The following is a 22,777-nucleotide window of genomic DNA, read 5'->3' as shown; positions in this document are numbered from 1 at the left end:
TCATTCTTTCTGGAGGTTTATATTCGACAATTCGTTTACGTTTGTTAATTACAGATGCGTGCTAGAGATGAAAAAGAAAACCAGACCTGGTTGGTCACCTGGTAATCACGAACGACTGTGATTGGTCCAGCCTGAACGGCGTTGAGAAAAGTAACAGCTAACACATGACATCCAAATCAATACAAATACGCCACTAATAAAATATAATCAGAATTATGCAGCGTTTACATAATAACCTGCAGTCTGTGACAATAACACATCATTTACAATCAGCAAAAACGAGTTGTTTTGGAAGTTGGCAGCTATTAAATGTATGTTTATTTTATTTAAATTTACTGAATGTCTATATAACAATATACCAACAGTCTATAAGAAAGAAAGAAAGCAAGAAAGCAAGAGAAAAGTATTATTTCAAGAAAATATATTTTTGAAAACACTTGACAGCTCCGTTGTGCTTGTGACGTAACGTATGTGACGCGAAACTACATTACCCACAATGCTTTGCCGAGTGAAGGCACAGTTGTAAACAATGCTAAAAAGCTAAGAAAGAAAAATAAAGATATTTACGGACGGCTTGGCTATACCTCTGCCGTGTCATAGTTGATATTTCGTTTTAATACTGACGGTATTCTTTCAAAGTTGAGTTTATTAACAAAACGCTTTTATTCGTTTAACGGTCGGTTTGCACATGGATTAGCACGTTTGCGTTCATCGGATCTGCTCTGCAGTTGAAGAAATAGAGTCGTGTATGTATTCAAAATGATTATTGTGGTAATTAATTAAGGTCAAACTCATTTTAAGTGTCCATGGGGAAACGGAAAGACATGATTCATCCCAGATTTCTCGCTGGTAAGTCTCATTTATACAGATTTTCTTCACCCACGTGACTTTTAGAAAACTATAAACGCTTTTTCCGAACATGCACGGTATGGTAATGTTTTTTAAATGTATTCCCAGCTTTTTAATCAACTACAGCCCATGTAATGTGTGTGGACGTTATTGTTTGTTCTGTAGGAAGCTCAGATGAATATAACTTGCACAAGAAGAAACACAAAAAGCATAAGAAGCACAAGAAGAAGCACCATCGAGATGATGGCCACAGTTTCTCCTCTGAGGCGCTGGAGTCAGACTCTGGGATGCTGCTGCTGAAACCTCCTCAACTCAAGCTCAAGATCAAACTAGGAGGTCAAACCCTGGGAACCAAGAGGTCAGACATTTACCCTGTTTGTCAGCAATGTGAACAAGAGCTTTTTGTGCATTTTATATCAACACATGTGACACTTTCTTACTGAAATAATGAACTGATGACCAGATCCAATCTCTTAAACTGTAGATATTAATGTAAAAGCCTACAAATGAATGCATGTATTGGTTTATTTCTGGAATAATTGAATAGTTCACCCAATGAATGACTAATACACTACCAGTCAAAAGTTTTTGAACAGTGAGATTTTTGTTTTTCAAAGAAGCCTTTTCTGCTCACCAAGCCTGCATTTATTTGATCCAACCTACAGAAAAAGCAGTAATACTGTGAAATATTTTTGGTATTTAAAATAACCTCTTTATATTTGAATATATTTCAGAATGTAATTTATTTCTGATCAAAGCTGAATTTTCAGCATCATTACTCCAGTCTTTAGCGTCACGTGATCCTTCAGAAATCATTCTAATATGCTGATTTGCTGTTCAAGTTCATTATTTAGGATTCTTCGATGAATAGAAAGATCCAAAGATCAGCATTTATCTGAAATAAAAAGTTTTTTTTTGCAACATTATACACTATACCATTTAAAAGCTTTGAGTTAGTATGTATATTTTTTATTTTTGGGAAAGAAATTATAGAATTGAATACGTTTGTTTAACAAGGGTGCTTTAAACTCATCAAAAAGATGATAAAGACATTTATAATGTTACAAAAGATTTCTAATTTAGATAAATGCTGTTCTTCTGAACATCAAAAAAAAAAAAAACTGATAATTCTACTCAGCTGTTTTCAACATAATGATATTGAATTGTGTGACTGGAGTCATGAAGCTGAAAATTCAGCTTTGAAATCACAGGAATAAATTACATTTTAAAATGTATTCAAATAGAAAACAGTCATTTTAAATAGTAAAAATATATTTTTAAAATTGGTGAGCAGAAGAGACTTCTTTAAAATCAATTAAAAACGTAACTGGTACTGTAGAAAAACAAATCAATTTTTTTTAATAAATTATGACAGTGTTTATTTTTTAGGAAATTGGGCTGGTAACCAAATATTTTTAGACTCCGGCTGATTCATAAAGTGTAACATTGTCTTTATAATGACTGTAATGTGAGTCACCTTCAATAAAGTGTTCACTAAATGTGACCCTGAACTGCAAAACCAGTCATAAGGGCATTTTTTTAAATTGAGATTTATACATAACCTGAAAGCTGAATAAAGCTTTCCACTGATGTATGGTTTGTTAGGATAGGACAATATTTTGCTGAGATGTTTGAAAATCTGGAATCTAAAGGTGCAAAAAAACCTTTATAGCTGTCCAAATGAAGTTCTTAGCAATGCATATTATTAATCAAAAATTAAGTTTTGATATTTACGGTAAGAAATGTACAAAATATCTTCATGGAACATGATCTTTACTTAATATCCTTATGATTTTTGGCATGAAAAACAAATTGATCATTTCGCCCCATACAATGTATTGTTGGCTATACCTGTGCTACTTAAGACTGGTTTTGTGCTCCAGGCTCACAGATGTTTTTTCTCTTGACTTTCTGGTTTCAGTGTGCCCACATTCACTGTAATCCCTGACTCACTGCGTTCAGTGTCGCCTCTGAATGTAGAAAGTGATGACGATGACGAAGACAACGATGATGAAGACGACTCTGACGACGATGTGCCATCCGAGGGAGTTCCTATAGAGCAGTACAGAGCCTGGCTGGGTATCTGAACCATTTGACATTGCAAAACCAGTGACTTCTTTTTCATTTTAGTGTTAAAGCCAGTGTTAATGTGCATGAGTGTGTTTTCGTTGGTGATACCAGATGAAGACAGTAACCTGGACCCGTCTCCTGTGCCGGACATGGACACGGACTCGCTGCTGGGAGGCCCGATGGATGAGGAGGAGCGATGGCTGGACGCGCTGGAGAAAGGAGAGCTGGATGATAATGGAGAGCTGAAGAAAGAGATCGACGAGTCTCTGCTCACAGCCAGACAGGTGCCACACATTTATTAACTATCCAACTGGAGACAAACCTTGCTTCAAATGGATAGTTCACCCAGAAATGGTCATGGTACTCTTAATAATGGAGAAATCATTGGGTAAAGATGTTATTTTTTGTCTTGCTGTCTATGGAGGGAAGGAAAGCTTTTGGATTTCTAATAATTTTCATTTTTGGGGGAACTATCCCTTTAACCAGACATGATTAAATGGGTTATTGTTATTAACTAAAACTATTACAGCATTTGTTAAAAAACAAAAACAAAAATTAAATAATGAGGTGAAATAATAACACAAATATTAGGAGAAAAACTTAAATGTATTTCTGTTATTTATGTTTGTAATTTTTGTTTAGTTTAAGCGAAATCATTAGAATTACTGGGGGGAAAAAACTAAATAGTAATTTTTAACATAAAAATAATAACATTAATAAACAATCACTTATTATTTAACTAAAATTAAAAAGAAACTGAAACATTTTAAAATACTCACAATATAATTAGAATGTTAAAAATAATATATAAAAAATTTAAATATTAAACATTTCAATAAAAACTGTACTGGGATTTAAAAAATATAAAAATAACACCAGCATGATCCATTAAGTTATATAGTACTGTAAAAGAAAACTGAAAGTATAACATTTTAAAATGATAAAAATAATATATTAAAAAATACTAAAATATTAAAAATATTAATAAAAACTATAATTGTATATAAATAATAAAATAACACCGGCATGATTCATAACGTTATAAAGTACAGTAAAAGAAAACTGGAAGTATGACATTTTAAAATGAAAAAAAAAAAAAATGCACAAATTCTAAATTAAAAAATACTAAAATATTAACAATATTAATAAAAACTATAATTCTATATAAATATTAAAATAACACCAGCATGATTCATAACATTATATAGTACTGTAAAAGAAAACTAATTAATAAAATATTAAAACAGTAAAAATAATATAAAAAAAAATCTAGAAAAATATTAATAAAAACTACATAAATAGTATAAAAGTAACACCAGCATGATCCATAACATTATAGTATTGTAAAAGAAAACTGAAAGTATACATTTTTAAAATACTAATAAAATATTAAAATGGTAAAAATAATATATTAAAAAATCTAGACAAATATTAATAACTATAATAGTATATAAATAATATTAAAATAATGTTATATTGTAATGTAAAAAAAAACTGGAAGTATACAATTTTAAAATAATAAAAATATTAATAAAATATGAAAATGGTAAAAAAAAAAATAATAATAATAATATTAAAATAACACCAGCATGATCCATAAAGTTAAATAGTACAGTTTGTGGTAAGTAAGCTTGTATTTTTCGAAAGAATTTAATTATTTTATTTAGCAAAGACATTAAAATGATCAAAAGTAAATACAAAAAAATTATTTAAAAAAAGACAGTAAAAACATTTACAATGATGCAGAATATTTCTATTTCAAATAAATGCTGACCTTTTGAACTCTCTATTCATCAAAGAACCCCCCCAAAAAAGTAAATCTATCATGTGACACTGAAGACTGGAATAATGATGCAAAAAAAATTAGCTTTGATCACATCAATAAATTAATATACATTTAAATAGATAATATACATTTAAATAGATAAAAGCTATTTTAAATGTAAAAAATATTTCACAATTTTACAGCATTTGCCATATTTATCAAATAAATGCAGCCTTGGTGAGCATTAGTGACTTGATAAGTACTGTATGTATTCTAGATCAAACAAAAAATGATAGTTGTTGATTTGTGACCTCAATTCAAGTATTGAGGGTTTAACCTTAACAAAGTTTCTTCTCGGTCCGAACAGAAAGCGCTCCTACATAAGCACCAGAGCCAGCCTCTACTGGAGCTCCCGATGGGATACAAAGAGAAGGAGATGACGGCTGAGATGATGCAGAAACGCGAGGAGCGCGCCCGGAAGAGACGCCTTCAGGCCGCTAAGAAAGCCGAAGAGAACAAGAACCAGACCATCGAGAGACTGACCAAGACCAGCAAGGCCAAGATCAAGAGCATGAGGGAGCGCAAGTCCAAGCAGGCCCAGCTGCCCATGGTGAGGTACAGCAGTAACGCTCAGGGTGCCGCCGTCTCTTACCCCGCCGGGGTCTCCGTCCCGACACCCGCAACCCCACGACCACCTCCATCCGCGCCTGTGAGCTGCGGCGTGTCAGGATGCTCCAACCTGAAGAAATACTCCTGCTCCAAGACGGGGACGCCGCTGTGCAGCCTGGAGTGCTACAGGAAGAACCTGATGCTGGTGCAGGAAGTTGCTTAAAGTGACGTTTGTCACTAGTAGTTTGATGCAATTATGTTGGACAGTGTAAAATCATGCTGGAGTTGTATTTACTTTGTTCTTTTGAAGCATAATTAATGAAACACAATCAGTAACACTTTACAGTACAGTTCAATTTGATAAATTACTTTTTCTAAACTCACTATATCACATACAGTTGAGGTCAAAAGTTTACACACCCTTGCAGAATCTGCAAAATGTTAATTATTTTACCAAAGTAAGAGGGATCATACAAAATGCTAGTTATTGTTTTAGTACTGACCTGAATAACATACAGGTATTTCACATAAAAGATGTTTACATATAGTCCACAAGAGATAATATGAGTGGAATTTATAAAAATGACCCTGTTTTTTTGTTTAGTGATAGTTGTTCATGAGTCCCTTGTTTGTCCTGAACAGTTAAACTGTCTGCTGTTCTTCAGAAAAATCCTTCAGGTCCCATAAATTCTTTGCTTTTTCAGCATTTTTTGTGTATTTGAACCCTTTCCGACAATGACTGTATGATTTTGAGATCCTCAGTTGTCCTCAGTGTGAAAAGATGGGATTTATATTCAACTATTTCAAAAGGTTCAAACACTCACTGATACTCCAGAAGGAAAAAACATGCATTAAACTTTTGAACAGAATAATATTTTTTTTTATTTTGCCTAAATAGCGCTTTTTTTTTTTTCATTTGGTACTGCCCTTCAGAAGCTACAGAAGACACATGTTTCCAAGAAGACAAAATAAGTTACATTTACCCTGATCTTCAAATTCCAGAAGTTTTCACCCTCCGGCTCTTAATGCATGGTTTTTCCTTCTGGAGCATCAGTGAGTGTTTGAACCTTCTGTAATAGTTGCATATGAGTCCCTCAGTTGTCCTCAGTGTGAAAAGATGGATCTCAAAATCAGACAGTCATTGTTAGAAAGGGTTCAAATACACAAAAATGCTGGAAAACCAAAGAATTTGTGGGACCTGAAGGATTTTTCTGAATAACAGCAGACAGTTTAACTGTTCAGGACAAACAAGGGACTCATGAACAACTATCACTGAACAAAAAACACAGCTGTGGATCATTCAGGTAACAACACAGTATTAAGAATCAGAAACTTTTGAACAGAGTCATTTTTATAAATCTAACTATTATTTTCTCTTGTGGACTATATGTAAACATCTTATGTGAAATATCTTCTTCAGGTCAGTACTAAATTAAAAATAACATGCATTTTGTATAATCCCTCTTGACATTTAGCAGATTCTGAATGGGGGATGTAAACTTTTGACCTCAAGTATGTATCATAAAGGCTGTTAAAGTATTTTCATTGTTGGCTGAAATTTTTTGTTAACAAATTGAACTTGTTAAAAGTGTTGGCCAAATTTCTTCTTCCTTTTAAATTCAATTCAATGTGATTTGCAACTCAACTATTTACAAAGGAATTCACGAATCATGAGAAAACGTTTCGGTGTAAATAGTTAATAAAACTACTTTGAATATAATTCTGCGTAAATCAGTATGTAAAAAAAACATTGTTGCGTTGAATTTGAATATAATAATGATTTATAACATGTTCTTTCTTGTATTCAGTGAATCGAACTCATTATGTAACAGACTTATTGTTAAGATTATCCAGACTTAAGAGCGCAGCCTTATTTTTGTAAAAAGACTTAAATAAAGACCACCTGTTTGTAAAGTAAATCTGCTTTCATTTATTTGATAAATGATGCACATTTGTTGCATAAACAGCGTATTACAAAGTTTTAACTTAGGAGAACATGAGGTTCCACATCTTTAATAAAATAAAAAAAACATTTTCATATCACAAAGGTTCAGAAGTGTTGTTAAGGCTTTGGTCTTAGAAAATGTCGTTTCACTCGATCCGGCAAGGAAAAGTCAAGTGAAATCATCATTTCATGATCAGTTTTTCTGCTGCGAGAGTTCATGAGCCTGTAGCTTGTGCTCAATGAAGAAACCCAGCGTAGTTTGAGGTATTAAAGTTGTGTTTTCACCATTGCCTGATTCATCAGACCATTTCATTAGTTTATTGCTACAGAATAAAACCCTTCAAAGTTTGAGCCCACAACAAATGATTAATAAAAGGATAATCTTAAAGGAATAGTTCACCCAAAAAATGCTTAAAATTCAGGCCATCTGAGATGTAAAGTGTGTTTGTTCGTCAGAACAGATTTGGAGAAATGTAGCATTACCTCACTTGCTCACTAATGGATCCTCTGCAGTGAATGGGTGCCGTCAGAATGAAAAGTCCAAACAGCTGATAAAAACATCACAGTAATCCACAAGTAACCCACACCACTCCAGTCCATCAATTAACATCTTGTGAAGCCAAAAGCTGCATGTTTGTAAGAAATAAACCCATCATTATTACAGTTTTTACCTTCAAACCATTGCTTCCAGTTCATAATCCATAATAATGCTTCCTTCAATGAAAAAATCTCCTGTTGTCTTCTCACATTAAAATCCACCAACATATTTGTTTATAAATGTTTTGGTCTGTTTTTGCTTGTAAACACTGAATTTTTCTCTTCAGAAATATTATTCAGAAATATATTTCAGACTTTTTTTACTGGAGGAAGCTGTGAAAATACTTCTTAATGATGGATTTGTTTCTTACAAACACACAGCTTCATTTCAAAAGATGGTAACTGATGGACTGGAGTGGTGTGGATTACTGTGATGTTTTTATCAGCTGTTTGGACTCTCATTCTGACGGCACCCATTCACTACAGAGGATCCATTGGTGAGCAAGTGATGCAATGCTGCATTTTTACAAATCTGATGAAACAAACTCATATATATCTTGCTTAAGGGTGAGTACATTTTCAACGAATTTTCATTTTTGGCTGACCTCTTCCTTTAAGCATGAACCAGTAGTTTTCTGTCCAGTCTAGAGTGGATTTACCTCCTAAAAAGCCTGCTGTTAAACACTGCTGTCTCGGGTTATAGTGCTACACAGCCAAGCCGAATGACAGCCGGAAGGCCATTTCCACAGGAACTTCAGCCACGGAGTCATGGAAGCACACATAAAACTCTTGAGGAACGGGTTCCAGAAGCATTCGCCTGGAATGCAAATCAGAGGAAAAATATGCTTTGATGTTTTCCTGATGTATGCATGTTGGCCTCTCACATAACTAAGATAATAGGTGACCCTGAACCACAAAAGTCTTAAGGCGAGACACTGCAGGTGAATAGGGTAAAAAATTAACTAATAGCTATCACCTTAATTACTCGATTGATTACATTGACAATTGTAAACATTTTTTGTATTACGGGTTTTCTTAAATGTTAGGTTTAAATATGCAAATGATCCATTATTTAATGAAACATGCGCTGATTTGCATACAATTCTAGTACAGAAGTCTAAACACTGGATGAAGTCAGTTTCTTGTTTAAATGTTTTGACACATTAAGAGTCAAATGTTTTTACAGTGGGGATTTTGGGTATCTCATATTGTCACTCCATAATTCAGAAAAAAAAACAGACAGAAAACAATGTAGTTTTTAAACATTTTAGGGGAAAAATCTATAAAATCAAACTAATTATACATGAATAAATCCCTCTGTAAAAACCTTCAGAATATAGACAGGAATAAAAATGTAAAGTTTGATGTGCATAAGTGCTACTGAAGTGGAGATTTATGGCTCAGTGTAGGAGAAAAAACTCATTTTGAGAAAACGGCCTTTAAAAATATGGATTGTAATTGAAATCTATTGACACAAATAGATTAAGTGCTATAAAAGAAACAGTTAACAGTGTCTTTTGGGTGTTTTCTTAACTAGTCTTTAAAAAACACTTCATGAAAAACCAAAAAGCCCAAAATCTCAAACCTGACAGGTGCATGAAAACACTGTGTTTTTGCCTGCAGTGTCTTCCCTTAAGTAGCACAGGTATACTGCCCTCCAAAGGCAAAGTGCAGTAACTACGCATTTGGTCAAAATTGAGTTAAGGCTTAAAATGGACTTTGTGACAACTGTTTTGTCTTGTGGCAAAGTCTCCTGGTTCATTTTTTCCCCTGGTTCAATTAATTTGTTCAGAGTAACAAGAGTGTCAACATGTTTGACTAGCTTGTGTAAAAACTTTAAAGGCATTTTTCTCAGTTTCAGTGTTGGCGTAGTTACTGCACTTTGCCTTTGGAGGGCAGTATATTTGAAGCAATAGCCAACAATACATTGTATGGGTCAAAATTATCCATTTTTCTTTTATGCCAAAAATCATGAGGATAATAAGTAAACATCAAGTTCCATTATTATTTTATTACAGTTATTTTGTAAATTTCCTACTGTAAATATGTCAAAAGTTAATTTTTGATTAGTAATATGCATTGCTAAGAACTTCATTTGGACAACTTTAAAGGTGATTTCCTCAATATTTAGATTTTTTTGCACCCTCAGATTTCAGATTTTTTTAAATAGTTGTATCTCAGACAAATATCGTCATATCCATATCCTTTCAGATTATGTACAAATCTCAATTTCAAAAAATCGACCCATATGACTGGTTTTGTGGTCCAGCGTCCCATATATGTTTTGCATTTAAAGGCAGGTGCATGATAGGAGCGTTTTTGACATTCACAGGATTGACATTGTAATGGAAAAATGGTGCATGTGAACACAAGGGGTAAGAGCTTAATGATGGGATTTGATGAGTTTATTACTGTAAACACAGCTGTCAAACACGTACCCTATAACCCAGTAGGTCATAGTGGGCGCTGGTTTCTTCTGATCGGTCCAGTTTTCTGGTTTGCACTGAAACAAAACTCCATGTTCTTTGACCGGACCCAAACCTCGAGTGCTCTGTGGACGCTCCGTTCCTCTGCGATCCTGAAACACATTTACACACCAGATGCTAAAACTGTGACAATATTACTATAGCAGAGAAATTATTAGCAGTGATACCTATGTTAATTTATCAATTAAATATGATTAATTTTATTTGTGACCCTGAACTACAAAAGCAGTCTTAAGCAGCACGGGTATATTTGTATCAATAGCCAAAAATACATTGTATGGGTCAAAATGAACAATTTTTCATTTATGCCAAAAATCATTTGGATATTGAGTAAAGATCATGTTCCATGAAGATATTTTGTAAATTTCCTACCATAAATATATCAAAACTTGATTTTTGATTAGTAATATGCATTGCTAAGAACTTCATTTAGACAACTTTAAAGGTGATTTTCTCAATATTTATTTATTATTTTTTTGCAGAAAAAAAATACTAGATATTTTTAGTATTACTACTTCTAATTAAAGTAATTCGCAGTCTACAATCATCAAGCTTAAAGTGTCTTGAATATCATCTATGAGCAAAACAATATGGAGGATAAAATGGAAGATTTTACTGTAAAAATGACCAATTTCTTCTTCTTTTTTTTTTAAATGGACAAATAAACAAACATTCTTAAATTGTTTAATTAGTTAAATGTATTCAAAATGATATCAAAAATATGTGACTATATATTTATAAATGCAAATTATACATTGTAAAATAACCCATTTTACAATCAAGTATTTCAGACTATATCTAGCTTTCTACTGCCATCTAATTTGAAATAAATAAATAGATTAATAGATTTGGAGCAACTTTACTAGTATTTCAATCCATGCATACAAAGCATAACACACATAAATGTTGGATATAATACTGTATATCACTTTTAATTCATTAAGGACTTGTATAAACTAGTATACACTATGATTCAACAGTTTGCAGTCAGTAAGATTTAATGTTTTTCAAAGACGTTTCTAATGCTCACCAAGGCTGCATTAAGGCGAGACACTGCAGGTGAATAGGGTAAAAAAAAAAAAAAAACTAATAGTTTTCACCTTACTTACTCAGTTGATTGATTACATTGTTAATTGCAAACATTTTTTGTATTACAAGTTTTCTAAAATGTAAGCTTTCAATATGCAAATGAAGCATTGTTTAAGTAAATATGCACTAATTTGCATGCATTTCTAGTACAAAAATCTAAACACTGGGTGAAGTCAGTTTCAAAACTCTTGTTTATTTTATTTGACATATTAGAGTCAAATGTTTTTACAAAAGGAATTTTTGGCATCTCATTTTGTAATTAAAAAAAAATACTTAGAACAGACAGAAAACAATTGATTTTTTAAATTTTTGGGGGGAATAAGATGTATAAAATCAAGCAAATGATATATGAACAAATCCCTCTGTAAAAACATTCAGGATATAGTTAGGAATAAAAATGTAAAGTTTGGTGTGTGTAAGTGCTACTAAAGCAGTTTTTGAGAAAACAGCCTTTAAAAATATGTATTGTAATTGAAATCAATTGACACAAGTGCTATAAAAGACACACTTAAAAGTGTCTTTTGAATGTTTTCTTTCCACTAGACTGAAAAAACACTTTACGAAACACCAAAAAGCCTCAAACTTGACAGGTGCATGAAAAAAAGTGTTGCTGCCTGCAGTGTCTCCCCTTAATTGAATTTAAAATTAGGTAAAAATAGTAAAAATTGTGAAATATTATAACAATTTAATATGATCTATCATGTATCAGTGTCAGTGTGTGTTACCCGTGAGGGGAGGCTCTGCTGGAAGGCCTGTCGTATGGACAGACAGCAGTGGTAGAAGTTGTGTATGAGCTGTGGGTGGATGGAGCCGCTCAGATGATTCATCTCTCTGTGTGTGGGAGCGATGAAGATGCCCTGCACCGTCTCCATCAGCACATAATGGAACAGCGTGTTCTCAGCGCCCGCCGTCAGCCTGTTAACACACACACACACACACACACACACACACACACACACACACACACACACACACACGATAACTGTGATCATCTGAACTGCACTCACATGACATGAGGTCAAACCACTCAATCTGTTCCTGATGACTGAGGAGTCATTTAGACATTTATAGTGAATTACAGCAGACCTGTGATAAGGCTGAATGACACTTTTCTTCCATGGAACACAAAAGGTGAAAAACACCATAAAAGTATTATAAAATGAGTCCAAATGAGTTCAAAGATGGACTCACTTGAGGACGTTGTGCATCTCCTCGGTTTCCCTGTCAGTCAGACTCTTCCTCAATGAGCCCAGATAGAAAGGGTTTGGGTGCTTTAACCTGGGAATCTGATAGAAAACACACAAAAGACAAGAAAATATTAATTTATATTAAAATCACAGTTTGTGCTGGAGTATATAAAATGGGACTAAAGTGTTATTTTAACTAAAGTGCATTTAAATACAGGGTGTAAAAAAGCCTAAACTTCAATAAATAAAAAAACAAATAAAATAAAATAATTGGATTACACATAAAAAAAAAAAAAAAAAAAAAATTGGATTGCAGATTGTGCTGGAATGTAAAGAAAAACACAAAATAAAATAAAATAAAAGGAATTAAGTTTGTGCTGGACTATAAAATAATTATGAAAGTGGATTACAGATTGTGCTGGAATGGAAAAGAAAAACACAAATAAAATAAAATAAAATAAAATAAAATAAAATAAAATAAAATGACTGGATTACAGTTTATGCTGATAAAAATAAAATAAAATAAAAAACTAAATAAAAAAATAAAAAAATAAAAGGATTTAAGTTTGTGCTGGACTATAAAATAATTATGAAAGTGGATTACAGATTGTGCTGGAATGGAAAAGAAAAACACAAATAAAATAAAATAAAATAAAATAAAATAAAATAAAATAAAATAAAATAAAATAAAATAAAATAAAATAAAATAAATTAAAATAAAATAAAATAAAATAAAATAAAATAAAATAAAATAAATAAAATAAAATAAAATAAAATAAAATAAAATAAAATAAAATAAAATAAAATGACTGGATTACAGTTTATGCTGATAAAAATAAAATAAAATAAAAAACTAAATAAAAAAAATAAAAAAATAAAAGGATTTAAGTTTGTGCTGGACTATAAAATAATTATGAAAGTGGATTACAGATTGTGCTGGAATGGAAAAGAAAAACACAAATAAAATAAAATAAAATAAAATAAAATAAAATAAAATAAATTAAAATAAAATAAAATAAAATAAAATAAAATAAAATAAATAAAATAAAATAAAATAAAATAAAATGACTGGATTACAGTTTATGCTGATAAAATAAAATAAAATAAAATAAAAAACTAAATAAAAAAAATAAAAAAATAAAAGGATTTAAGTTTGTGCTGGACTATAAAATAATTATGAAAGTGGATTACAGATTGTGCTGGAATGGAAAAGAAAAACACAAATAAAATAAAATAAAATAAAATAAAATAAAATAAAATAAAATAAAATAAAATAAAATAAAATAAAATAAATTAAAATAAAATAAAATAAATAAAATAAAATAAAATAAAATGACTGGATTACAGTTTATGCTGATAAAATAAAATAAAATAAAATAAAAAACTAAATAAAAAAAATAAAAAAATAAAAGGATTTAAGTTTGTGCTGGACTATAAAATAATTATGAAAGTGGATTACAGATTGTGCTGGAATGGAAAAGAAAAACACAAATAAAATAAAATAAAATAAAATAAAATGACTGGATTACAGTTTATGCTGATAAAAATAAAATAAAATAAAATAAAAAACTAAATAAAATAAATAAAATAAAAGGATTTCAGTTTGTGCTGGACTATAAAATAATTATGAAAGTGTTATTGTTATTAAAGTGACTTTAAATCCAGAATATAAAAGAAAAAGCCTAAATTTCTAATGTAAAAAAATAAAATAAAATGAGTTCAGTTTATGCTGGACTATAAAATACTTATCAAAGTGTTATTGTTATTGAAGTGCATTTAAATACAGGATATAAAAGAAAATGCCTAGACGTCCAAAGAAAAAAATAAAATAAAATAAAATGAAATAAAATAAAATAGGATTTCAGTTTGTGCTGGACTATAAAATATTTTTGAGTCTTATTGAACAAGTGTTATTTAAATCCAGAATATAAAACAAAAGGCCTAGAAAGGCCCAATGAACAATAAATGAATAAATATATATTAAAAAAACATTAAATAAAACAAAATAAACAAATACAAAAAAATATATAATTATTAGATTACAGATTGTGCTGGAAAGTAAAAGAAAACCCCTAATGAAATAAAAAAGAAAAGAAAAGAAAAGAAAAGAAAATATAAAAGAAAAGGCCTAGACTTCAAATGAAACAAATTAAAATAAATAAAAAATAAAATACAATAAAAAATATATTGGTTTACATTATACAAAATATTACTGAAGTGTTATTGAAGTGCATTTAAATTTTGAACATAAAAGAAAAACCCTAAACAAAATAAAATAAAATTAAATAAAATAAATCAAGAAACTGAAGACAAAACAGCCTGTAAAAGTGTTATATATTATATATTGTTTTATAACAATATATCTTTGGTTGTTCTCGTTTTGTTCCACTAATAAATGAAGCTCATGTAAAAAGCGAAGGCCTAAACTTGCAAATAAAATCAATAATGAAACTGAAGATAAAGCAGCACTAGCCTGGTTTTATAGCAATATATTTGGTGCTGACCTTTATGTGACTTGGTTGTATAAATGTTCTCTTTCTGCTACTGTCTGCTGCTCTGACCTTCAGTCTGGAGGACTGACTCCATAAATGTGATGAAAGCTAGTTTCCATGCGTTTGCTTAAGCTTGTCTCTCTCTATGAGAATTTATGAGCCTGAAAGGTTCATCCAGGACATCGCTTGTGTAAATTACCTGCCGTCAGCTGAATTCAGATGGACGTGATTTATAACGGCAGTTCCTGATGCTACTATATTAGACGACGTTCTGGCAGATACTCAGAGGATGTGCTCAATAACAGACGGCACGATCATAATTCATACGCAGCACTGATATATACGCTCTGACGTCTCGCTGTTGGAAAAATCAAATAATATTACTTATATGTCACTCCTGTTTTTCTGAAAGTTGTTACGGGAAAGTACAAAGCAAGTGTTTTATGTCAGCACTTTGTACAGAAGCTGAGGCAATTTTTTGATCTGGAAGTTAGACTTTAGTTGGAACAATGAAAGATAAAGTAAGTGTTTAATAAATGTTTGAATCCAATCACTATTTTTGTAATTCAGGTGCAGAAATTACACAATTCACCTTTAATTAATAAACTGTTATATTAAACACTTTATGCTTTGATTTTAAAATAAGGACTAATTTATTTAAACAGATGTAAATGTTTAAATATAATATAAACTGGTTGCACTTATTTGTAATTTGGTGATAAAATAATAATATATTTTATATTTAATAGTATATATATAAAAAAATAATCATATGTTATTGTTTTATTTGGTAATAAACTAATCAGTAATTGTAGAGTATATGATATATATGATAAATGAAATTAACGCTATAATTCAAATAATATATGAACATATATGGTAGAAAATCTGCATAAATACATATATTTAAAAAAAACTGCATTAATTAATTTCAGTACAGTAAATACATAAATATCTGCATAAATAAATATTTAGAAAATCTGAAAAAATAAATTTTCAGTATGATATATATTACCATGGAATATTATACAATTAAACTACAATTATGAAGTAAAATTAACTTTATAATTTAAAAAAAATACTAAAATAAATGCTATATAATTCTACATAAATACATATATATTTAAAAAATCTGCATAAATTTATTTTAGCACAATAAATACTACCATGAACTATTCCTACAATTGAACTTCAATGGTATAAAAATATAAATACATACATATACTTACAAAAATTTTGCATTAATTAATTTCAGTACAATAAATACTACCATGAACTATTCCTACAATTGAACTTCAACTGTGAAGTAATAAAATAATTTAAATTATATATTATAATATATGGTATAAAAATATAAATACATACATATACTTACAAAAATTTTGCATTAATTAATTTCAGTACAATAAATACTACCATGAAAAATGTGCTTTTTAATTTAAATAATACACTATAATATTTACAATAAATCATATCTGCTTTAATAAATATATTTATAAAATCGGAATAAAATCATTTTCAGTACGACAAATACTACCATGAAATATTCTACAATTAAACTACAATTATGAAGTAAAATTACCTTTATCATTTAAAAAATATACTAAAATAAATGCTATAAAATTCTACATCAATACATATACATTTCAGTACAATAAATACTACCATGAACTATTCCTACAATTAAACTTCAACTGTGAAGTAATAAAATAACTCTATAATTTAAGTAATAAAGGTATAAAAATATAAATACACACATATACTTAAAGAAATTCAGCATTAATTCATTTCAGTACAATAAATACTACCATTAAAAATTAGCTTTTTAATTTAAATAATACACTATAATTTTACAAAAAAATCATATCTGCATTAATAAATATATTAAATTATATTGAATTAAACTTCAACTGTGATGTAAAACTAAAAAATGCAAAAATACACTATAATAATATCTGCATGAAATAATTTTTTAAATATTCCCACTGAATTGAACCTCAGCTGTGACATTATTTTAACTTTAAATAATATTCAAATTAATTATTTAAATAATAAATATATTTATAAAATAATAAAAATATACATATAAAAATATAGAAACACCTTGAAAAATCCTGCGCTGCCCAAGCTGCCGTCTGACCCTCCTGACCCGAGGGAGTCTCTGCGTGTGCCACTAGAGGGCGTCCGGCGCACTGCGTCCGGTGTGGCATGAGGACTCAGACCTGAAATAAAGGAAGGTGTCCCGTCGGCGTGACCCTCGCTGCCGCTATCAGACAGACTCCTCTGTGGACTCGGCCTCCGTCCTCTCAGACCCGCCGACCCCGCCTCGCCAAAAAGACTCCGCCCAATTCCGCCCGGCGACGGGGGTTTGATGGCTGCCGTCAGACGGTTGAGAATCGGCGAGCTGCCGATGCCGTCTAGTCGGTCCCGCCCCCCGGCAGGAAGGAACCAATCAGCACAGGAGAGGCAGGGAGTGGGCGGAGCCGAGAGCCGCTCCTCAATAGCAGCATCCAGACTCTCCAGCTGAAGGAGCGTGGCTTTGACCTGATCCACATAGACGCAGTCAGGACCGGGAGATCCCAGAGCGGGTGACGCACAACCAGCGGCCTCCAGCAACACACACTGCATGAAATGCCTCTGGAAACATCATTAAGGAATAACAGCTGTGATGCTTCATATTTTTGTGGAAACCTTGAACCTAGGGATGCACGATATGAATTATTTAACGATACCGATAATTAAGTCCTTCTTGTGGCCGATGCCGATACCCAATACGTTCATATTATTATGTGTGACCCTGGACCACAAAACCAGTCTTAAGTCGCTGGGGTATATTTGTAGCAATAGCCAAAAATACATTGCATGGGTCAAAATTATAGATTTTTCTTTTATGCCAAAAATCATTAGGAAATTAAGTAAAGATCATGTTCCATCAAGATTTTTTGTAAAAATTCCTACTGTAAATATATCAAAATGTACAAAAATGCATTGTTAAGAACTTAATTTGGACAACTTTAAAGGTGATTTTCTCAGTATTTTGATTTTTTTGCACCCTCAGATTCCTGATTTTCAAATAGACGTATCTCGGCCAAATATTGTCCTATCCTAACAAACCATACATCAACAGAAAGCTTATTTATTGAGCTTTCATATGATATATACATCTCAGTTTTGTAAAATTTAACCTTATGACTGGTTTTGTGGTCCAGGGTCACATATGATAATTTTGTGCACCCAGGAGAATACAAAATCTAAGATAAACTAATGAAATGTACATTATATTTCTGGGTCTAACAATCATAGCAAACATCAGTCCTGACTCTTCAAAAATGTTTTTATTTTTTGTGTAAGGCACCACAATTCTAAATAAATAAAATGCTTCGACATTTTGTCAACCTGGAAAAATTTAAAAGTGCATCATGGAGTAACGTCAGATGTCCAAATGTCTGTTAAAGCTTATGTGTAATCCATTCTAATTGATCATATTATGAATGTGTGCAGCAACCAAATCGTACAAGGCGGGGAATAAAACATCAGAATCGAGATACAAACATCTCAACTTTTCAGAATGCTGCAAGTGCACCGCGGGTCATGTGACATGAACCAACCAATCAGCTTCACCCTTTCCCTTAATAACATTGAAAGCACTGCCAATGTGGAGAAACAGCTTATAAAAGCTATACAGGAATAAACATTTTTAAATAAATGTAATAACAGAGCTACTGCAAGCGATTTTTACTGCTGAAAATCCATTTATCCTTTGCTGAAACTACCACGTCTTTATGGAGAGCGCAGGTCGTGGCTGCTTAGCAACGGCAGACGCCACAGCAGAGCAGGCTACAGAGCGGTTTGGAAAGAAAGAGAAAGCAGCGCGCCTAACGTTTTCCACGCGTTTTTAGGCGTGACATGTGAACGGCCCCTAAAACAGATTCACCGCGATGACGACCTCTGAAGTGAGATATAAGATTTGTTGTGTTAAAACTTGACGGCTTTTCACCTCCTCTCGGAATCCTTGCTAAACATGTGTTGCAAATAGCAATAGCATCGTCCTCCTCTGCCACCGAGAAAAACTTCCAGACCGGTGAAGGCGATGATGACGACAGATGATGACGTATTAAACGCGACAAAGTCCGAGAGTCACTGCAGTTTACAGCTGCAGTCACTTGCACTCGGAAAGCAGATGAATCTCAGACAAACCAAACTGATTGACTGATTTTACCAGCAAGAGTACTTTATCGGATCGGGTTTCATTTATTTATCGGAGCAATAAAAATGAGGTAATTTTTACCCATATCTGTCCGATAAATATCGTGCATCCCTACTTGAAACATTTTATTTCAGATTTAGAACAGCATGTCTCACCAGGCCCACTATGAGCAGGAAGTGCCGTCCGTGTGGTTCGCAGTATCCAGGATGTGAGGAGGTGTTGTTCTGTGTTCTTCTCTGTGGAAACACCTCCCTCCACACCACCAGCTGCCCCACACGCTGCTCAGACACCAGCGGCAGCAGACAGTAATGCTGACAGTACAAACACACGTCTAGAAGGTCTTCTTTAGGCAGGTGGTTCGCTATCAGATATCCCTGACAGATAGACAGACAAATACTGATCTCAATTCCTGACCTTTAGTAGATCAAAATGAGTGTGACAATAAACATTGATAACTATGGAAGTCCATTTCTGACACTGAATACTTAAAAAAAAAAAAAAAAAGTAATTGTGACTTTTTATCTCACATTTCTGTCATACTTGCGCACAACTGCAAGTTTACATGTCAAGATTTTTTTTCTCAGAATTGCAAGTTACAAAGTCAGAATTGGGTGATATAAAGTTGCAACTGCATGTCACAAAGTCAGAATTGCGAGATACAATTCTGACTTTTTAGCAGTTTACTTTTTCTTGCTATTGCAAATTTATATATTTATTATATGTCGCAATTACGTCTTTTTCTCTGAATTGCGAGTTTATATCACAATTATAAATTTTCTTCGGAATTGCAACTTTATCTCACAAATTTTTTTCTTCTTCTCGCAAATAGGACTTTTTCTCAGAATTCCGAGTTTATATTTTGCAATTCTTATTTTTTTCGTAATTGCAACTTTATATCTAACAATTTTGACTTTTTTGTTGCAACTATGACTTTGCAATTTTACATTTATATCTTGCAATTTTATATCTCACAATTCACACTTTTTAGAATTGCGATTTATATATCGGAATTCAGACTTTTTCTCATAATTATGACTTTTTTCTCGTATTTACAAGTTTAATTACGAATTCTTATTTTTTTCATAATTGCAAGTATATATATATCTCACAATTTTTACTTTTTTTCTCCCAATTATGACTTTTTTCTCGTAAATGCAAGTTTAAATCTAACAATTCTAACTTTTTTCTTACAAAATTAGACTTTTTTTTCTCGTAATTGTAAGTTTATATTCTCACAATTCAGACTTTTTTTCTCACAATTATGAATTTCTTGTAATTTCAAGTTTATAGCTCACAATTTAGACTTTTTTACTGACAATTATGACTTTCTTGTAATTGGGAGTTTGTATCTCGCACCTATGACTTTTCACAATTGCAAGTTTCTTGCAGTTCTGACCTTTTTCCTCATAATTGCGAGTTTGTATCTCACAATTACGACTTGTTTCAGGATCGCGATTTATATATCCTATGTAATTTTTCAAATTTTTCTTGTAATTATGTGTTTATATCTTGCAATTCTTAATTTTTTCGTAATTGCAATTATATATCTCACAATTTTTACTATTTTTCTCACAACTATGACTTTTATTTTGCAATTGCAACTTTTCTTACAATTTTGTCTTTTTCTCACAATTTTAAATTTTTTCTTGCAATTGCAATTTTATATCTTGCAAATTCTGACTCTTTTTTCACAATTATCACTTTTTTCTCATAATTGCTCATATCATAGAATTCTGACTTTTTTTCTCGCAATTCTGACTTTTTTCTTGTAATTGCAAGTTTATCTCACAATTCAGACTTTTGTCTCAATTATGACTTTCTCGTAATTGCGACTTTATATCTCACAAATTGTCATTTTGTTTGCAATTATGACTTTTTAATCATAATTGCATATCTTTATCTCACAATTCTGACTATTTTCCTTGCAATTCAGATTTTTCTCGTAATTTTTTCTTGTAATTGTTTATATCTTACAATTTTGAATTTTATCTTGCAACTATGACATCTCACAATTCTGACTTTTTTCTTCCACAATTATGACTTTTTTTCTCATAATTGCAAGTTCATATCTCAGAATGATGACTTTTTTCTTCCACAATTATGACTTTTTTTCTCACAGTTGCAATTTTATATCTTACAATTTTGACTTTTCTCTTGCAACTATGACTTTTTTTGCAATTGCAACTTCACATCTTGCAATTCTGACTTCTTAGCAATTAACTTTTTTTCCTCAAAATTTCAACTTTATATCTGGCAATTTTTTCTTGCATTTGAGTTTTATATCCTAATTCTGACTTCTTTTCTCAGAATTATGAGACATAAATTCACAACTGCAAGTTATAAAGTCTAATTATATAAGTTTATCATATTTGAATATTGGTAACCAAACAGTTGACATTAGCAACTGATATGCTGATAGCTATTGAAATAAATGGCTACAGTCAACTGTTTAGTTACCAACATTCTTGAGAATATTATATCTTCTTTTGTGTTCAACATCTGAAAGAAAATTAAAGAGGTTTGGAATCACTTCAGGGTGAGTAAGCGATGACACAATTTTCATTTTTGGGTGAGGTTTCCCTTTAAGGAGTAACAGATGGAGACTTTACTAATCAATCCTCTTCACATCATCATTCATAATTAAAAGAGTCTCATCAGCTGACAGCTGCATTCACAAGAAACAGCACGTCGCCCTTCTGTCAGATTCATTTCAACGATTAAACCTGAACGAGACTCCATTTACAAGCATGTTTGAATTTCAATGGCTCACTGACAGCAGGCGTGTAGTGCTTTCTACAGGAACATGATGTGATGCTGCTTGATTCACAATGAATGTTAACATGATAACATGTGGCTTCAGGAGATTCAACACTCACCTTGTAAAACAGACAGGAGCCCAAAATGACATACAGTCGCCTCATGCCGTAGAAATCCTCAGACTGACCAATGAGAGAACAGACAGTGTTACTTTAGTGTCACTGGTATACTATTATATTTTTTATGAATATTTGTACTTACATTTTATTTTTTATATTTTCAGTTTTATTTTAGCTTTAAATTTAATTTTAGTTTTTAGTTAAGTTGTAGTCATTTTGTTGTGTTTTTCTCATTTGTATTAGTTTATTATTATTATTACTACTATTTTTTTTTAATATATCTATACAGTTCTTCATGTTGAAATTGTTATAAAGGCCTTTAAAAGTGTTTCCATACAGATTTCACAGAATAATCTAAATACAATCTGAGAGATAATAAATGAACCATTGGCCATATCAGACTAATACAGTAAAACTGCAACCAGCATCCAAAATGATCTTTCTACACACATGCACATAAAAAAACTGAATGTCCTTCAAACTGTATTTTAAGACAATTTTTTTTTCTATAATATAAAATATTCTATACAATATAACATTTGCATTTAAATGTACCTTGCATTTACATTGTGTGCACCACAACAGTGTTATTTTATTATTATTTGTGTACTATTAATGTATTATATATATATATATATATATATATATACACACACACACACACA

At 31.4% G+C, this 22,777-nt stretch overlaps 2 protein-coding genes across 2 annotated transcripts; one reads left to right on the top strand and one right to left on the bottom strand.

Annotated features, from left to right (window-relative positions):
• The first annotated feature begins 477 nt into the window (after positions 1-477).
• Positions 478-6,754, top strand: ino80b (INO80 complex subunit B). The gene is made up of 5 exons (XM_073837419.1): positions 478-849; positions 1,015-1,207; positions 2,771-2,928; positions 3,031-3,203; positions 5,052-6,754. Exons 1-5 carry the CDS (start codon positions 807-809, stop codon positions 5,514-5,516), a joined length of 1,032 nt encoding a protein of 343 aa, XP_073693520.1. The 5' UTR covers positions 478-806; the 3' UTR covers positions 5,517-6,754.
• A 1,627-nt stretch (positions 6,755-8,381) lies between these two features.
• Positions 8,382-22,170, bottom strand: LOC141331692 (protein inturned-like). Its single transcript, XM_073836727.1, has 7 exons — positions 22,113-22,170; positions 19,392-19,610; positions 17,133-17,666; positions 12,542-12,636; positions 12,076-12,265; positions 10,214-10,353; positions 8,382-8,592 (listed from the first exon to the last, which is right to left on the bottom strand). The coding sequence occupies exons 1-7, from the start codon at positions 22,155-22,157 to the stop codon at positions 8,481-8,483; spliced, it is 1,335 nt and encodes a 444-aa protein (XP_073692828.1). The 5' UTR covers positions 22,158-22,170; the 3' UTR covers positions 8,382-8,480.
• Between the last annotated feature and the right edge of the window lie 607 nt (positions 22,171-22,777).

Source organism: Garra rufa, chromosome 3, assembly GCF_049309525.1.
Source record: "Garra rufa chromosome 3, GarRuf1.0, whole genome shotgun sequence".
NCBI lineage: Eukaryota > Metazoa > Chordata > Actinopteri > Cypriniformes > Cyprinidae > Garra > Garra rufa.
The sequence above is the reverse complement of the archived record's forward strand: the minus strand, read 5'-3'. Positions and strand labels throughout refer to the sequence as shown.

Excerpts from the sequence above, each read along its gene's own strand:
- ino80b (XM_073837419.1), top strand. The coding sequence starts at position 807 with ATGGGGAAACGGAAAGACATGATTCATCCCAGATTTCTCGCTG. Across the intron at positions 2,929-3,030 it reads GCAGTACAGAGCCTGGCTGG|ATGAAGACAGTAACCTGGAC; the intron begins GTATCTGAACCA and ends TGGTGATACCAG. Across the intron at positions 3,204-5,051 it reads CTCTGCTCACAGCCAGACAG|AAAGCGCTCCTACATAAGCA; the intron begins GTGCCACACATT and ends CGGTCCGAACAG.
- LOC141331692 (XM_073836727.1), bottom strand. The coding sequence starts at position 22,157 with ATGAGGCGACTGTATGTCATTTTGGGCTCCTGTCTGTTTTACAAG. Across the intron at positions 12,266-12,541 it reads GAGATGCACAACGTCCTCAA|GCTGACGGCGGGCGCTGAGA; the intron begins GTGAGTCCATCT and ends GTGTGTTAACAG. Across the intron at positions 8,593-10,213 it reads ATGACCTACTGGGTTATAGG|GCGAATGCTTCTGGAACCCG; the intron begins GTACGTGTTTGA and ends TTTGCATTCCAG.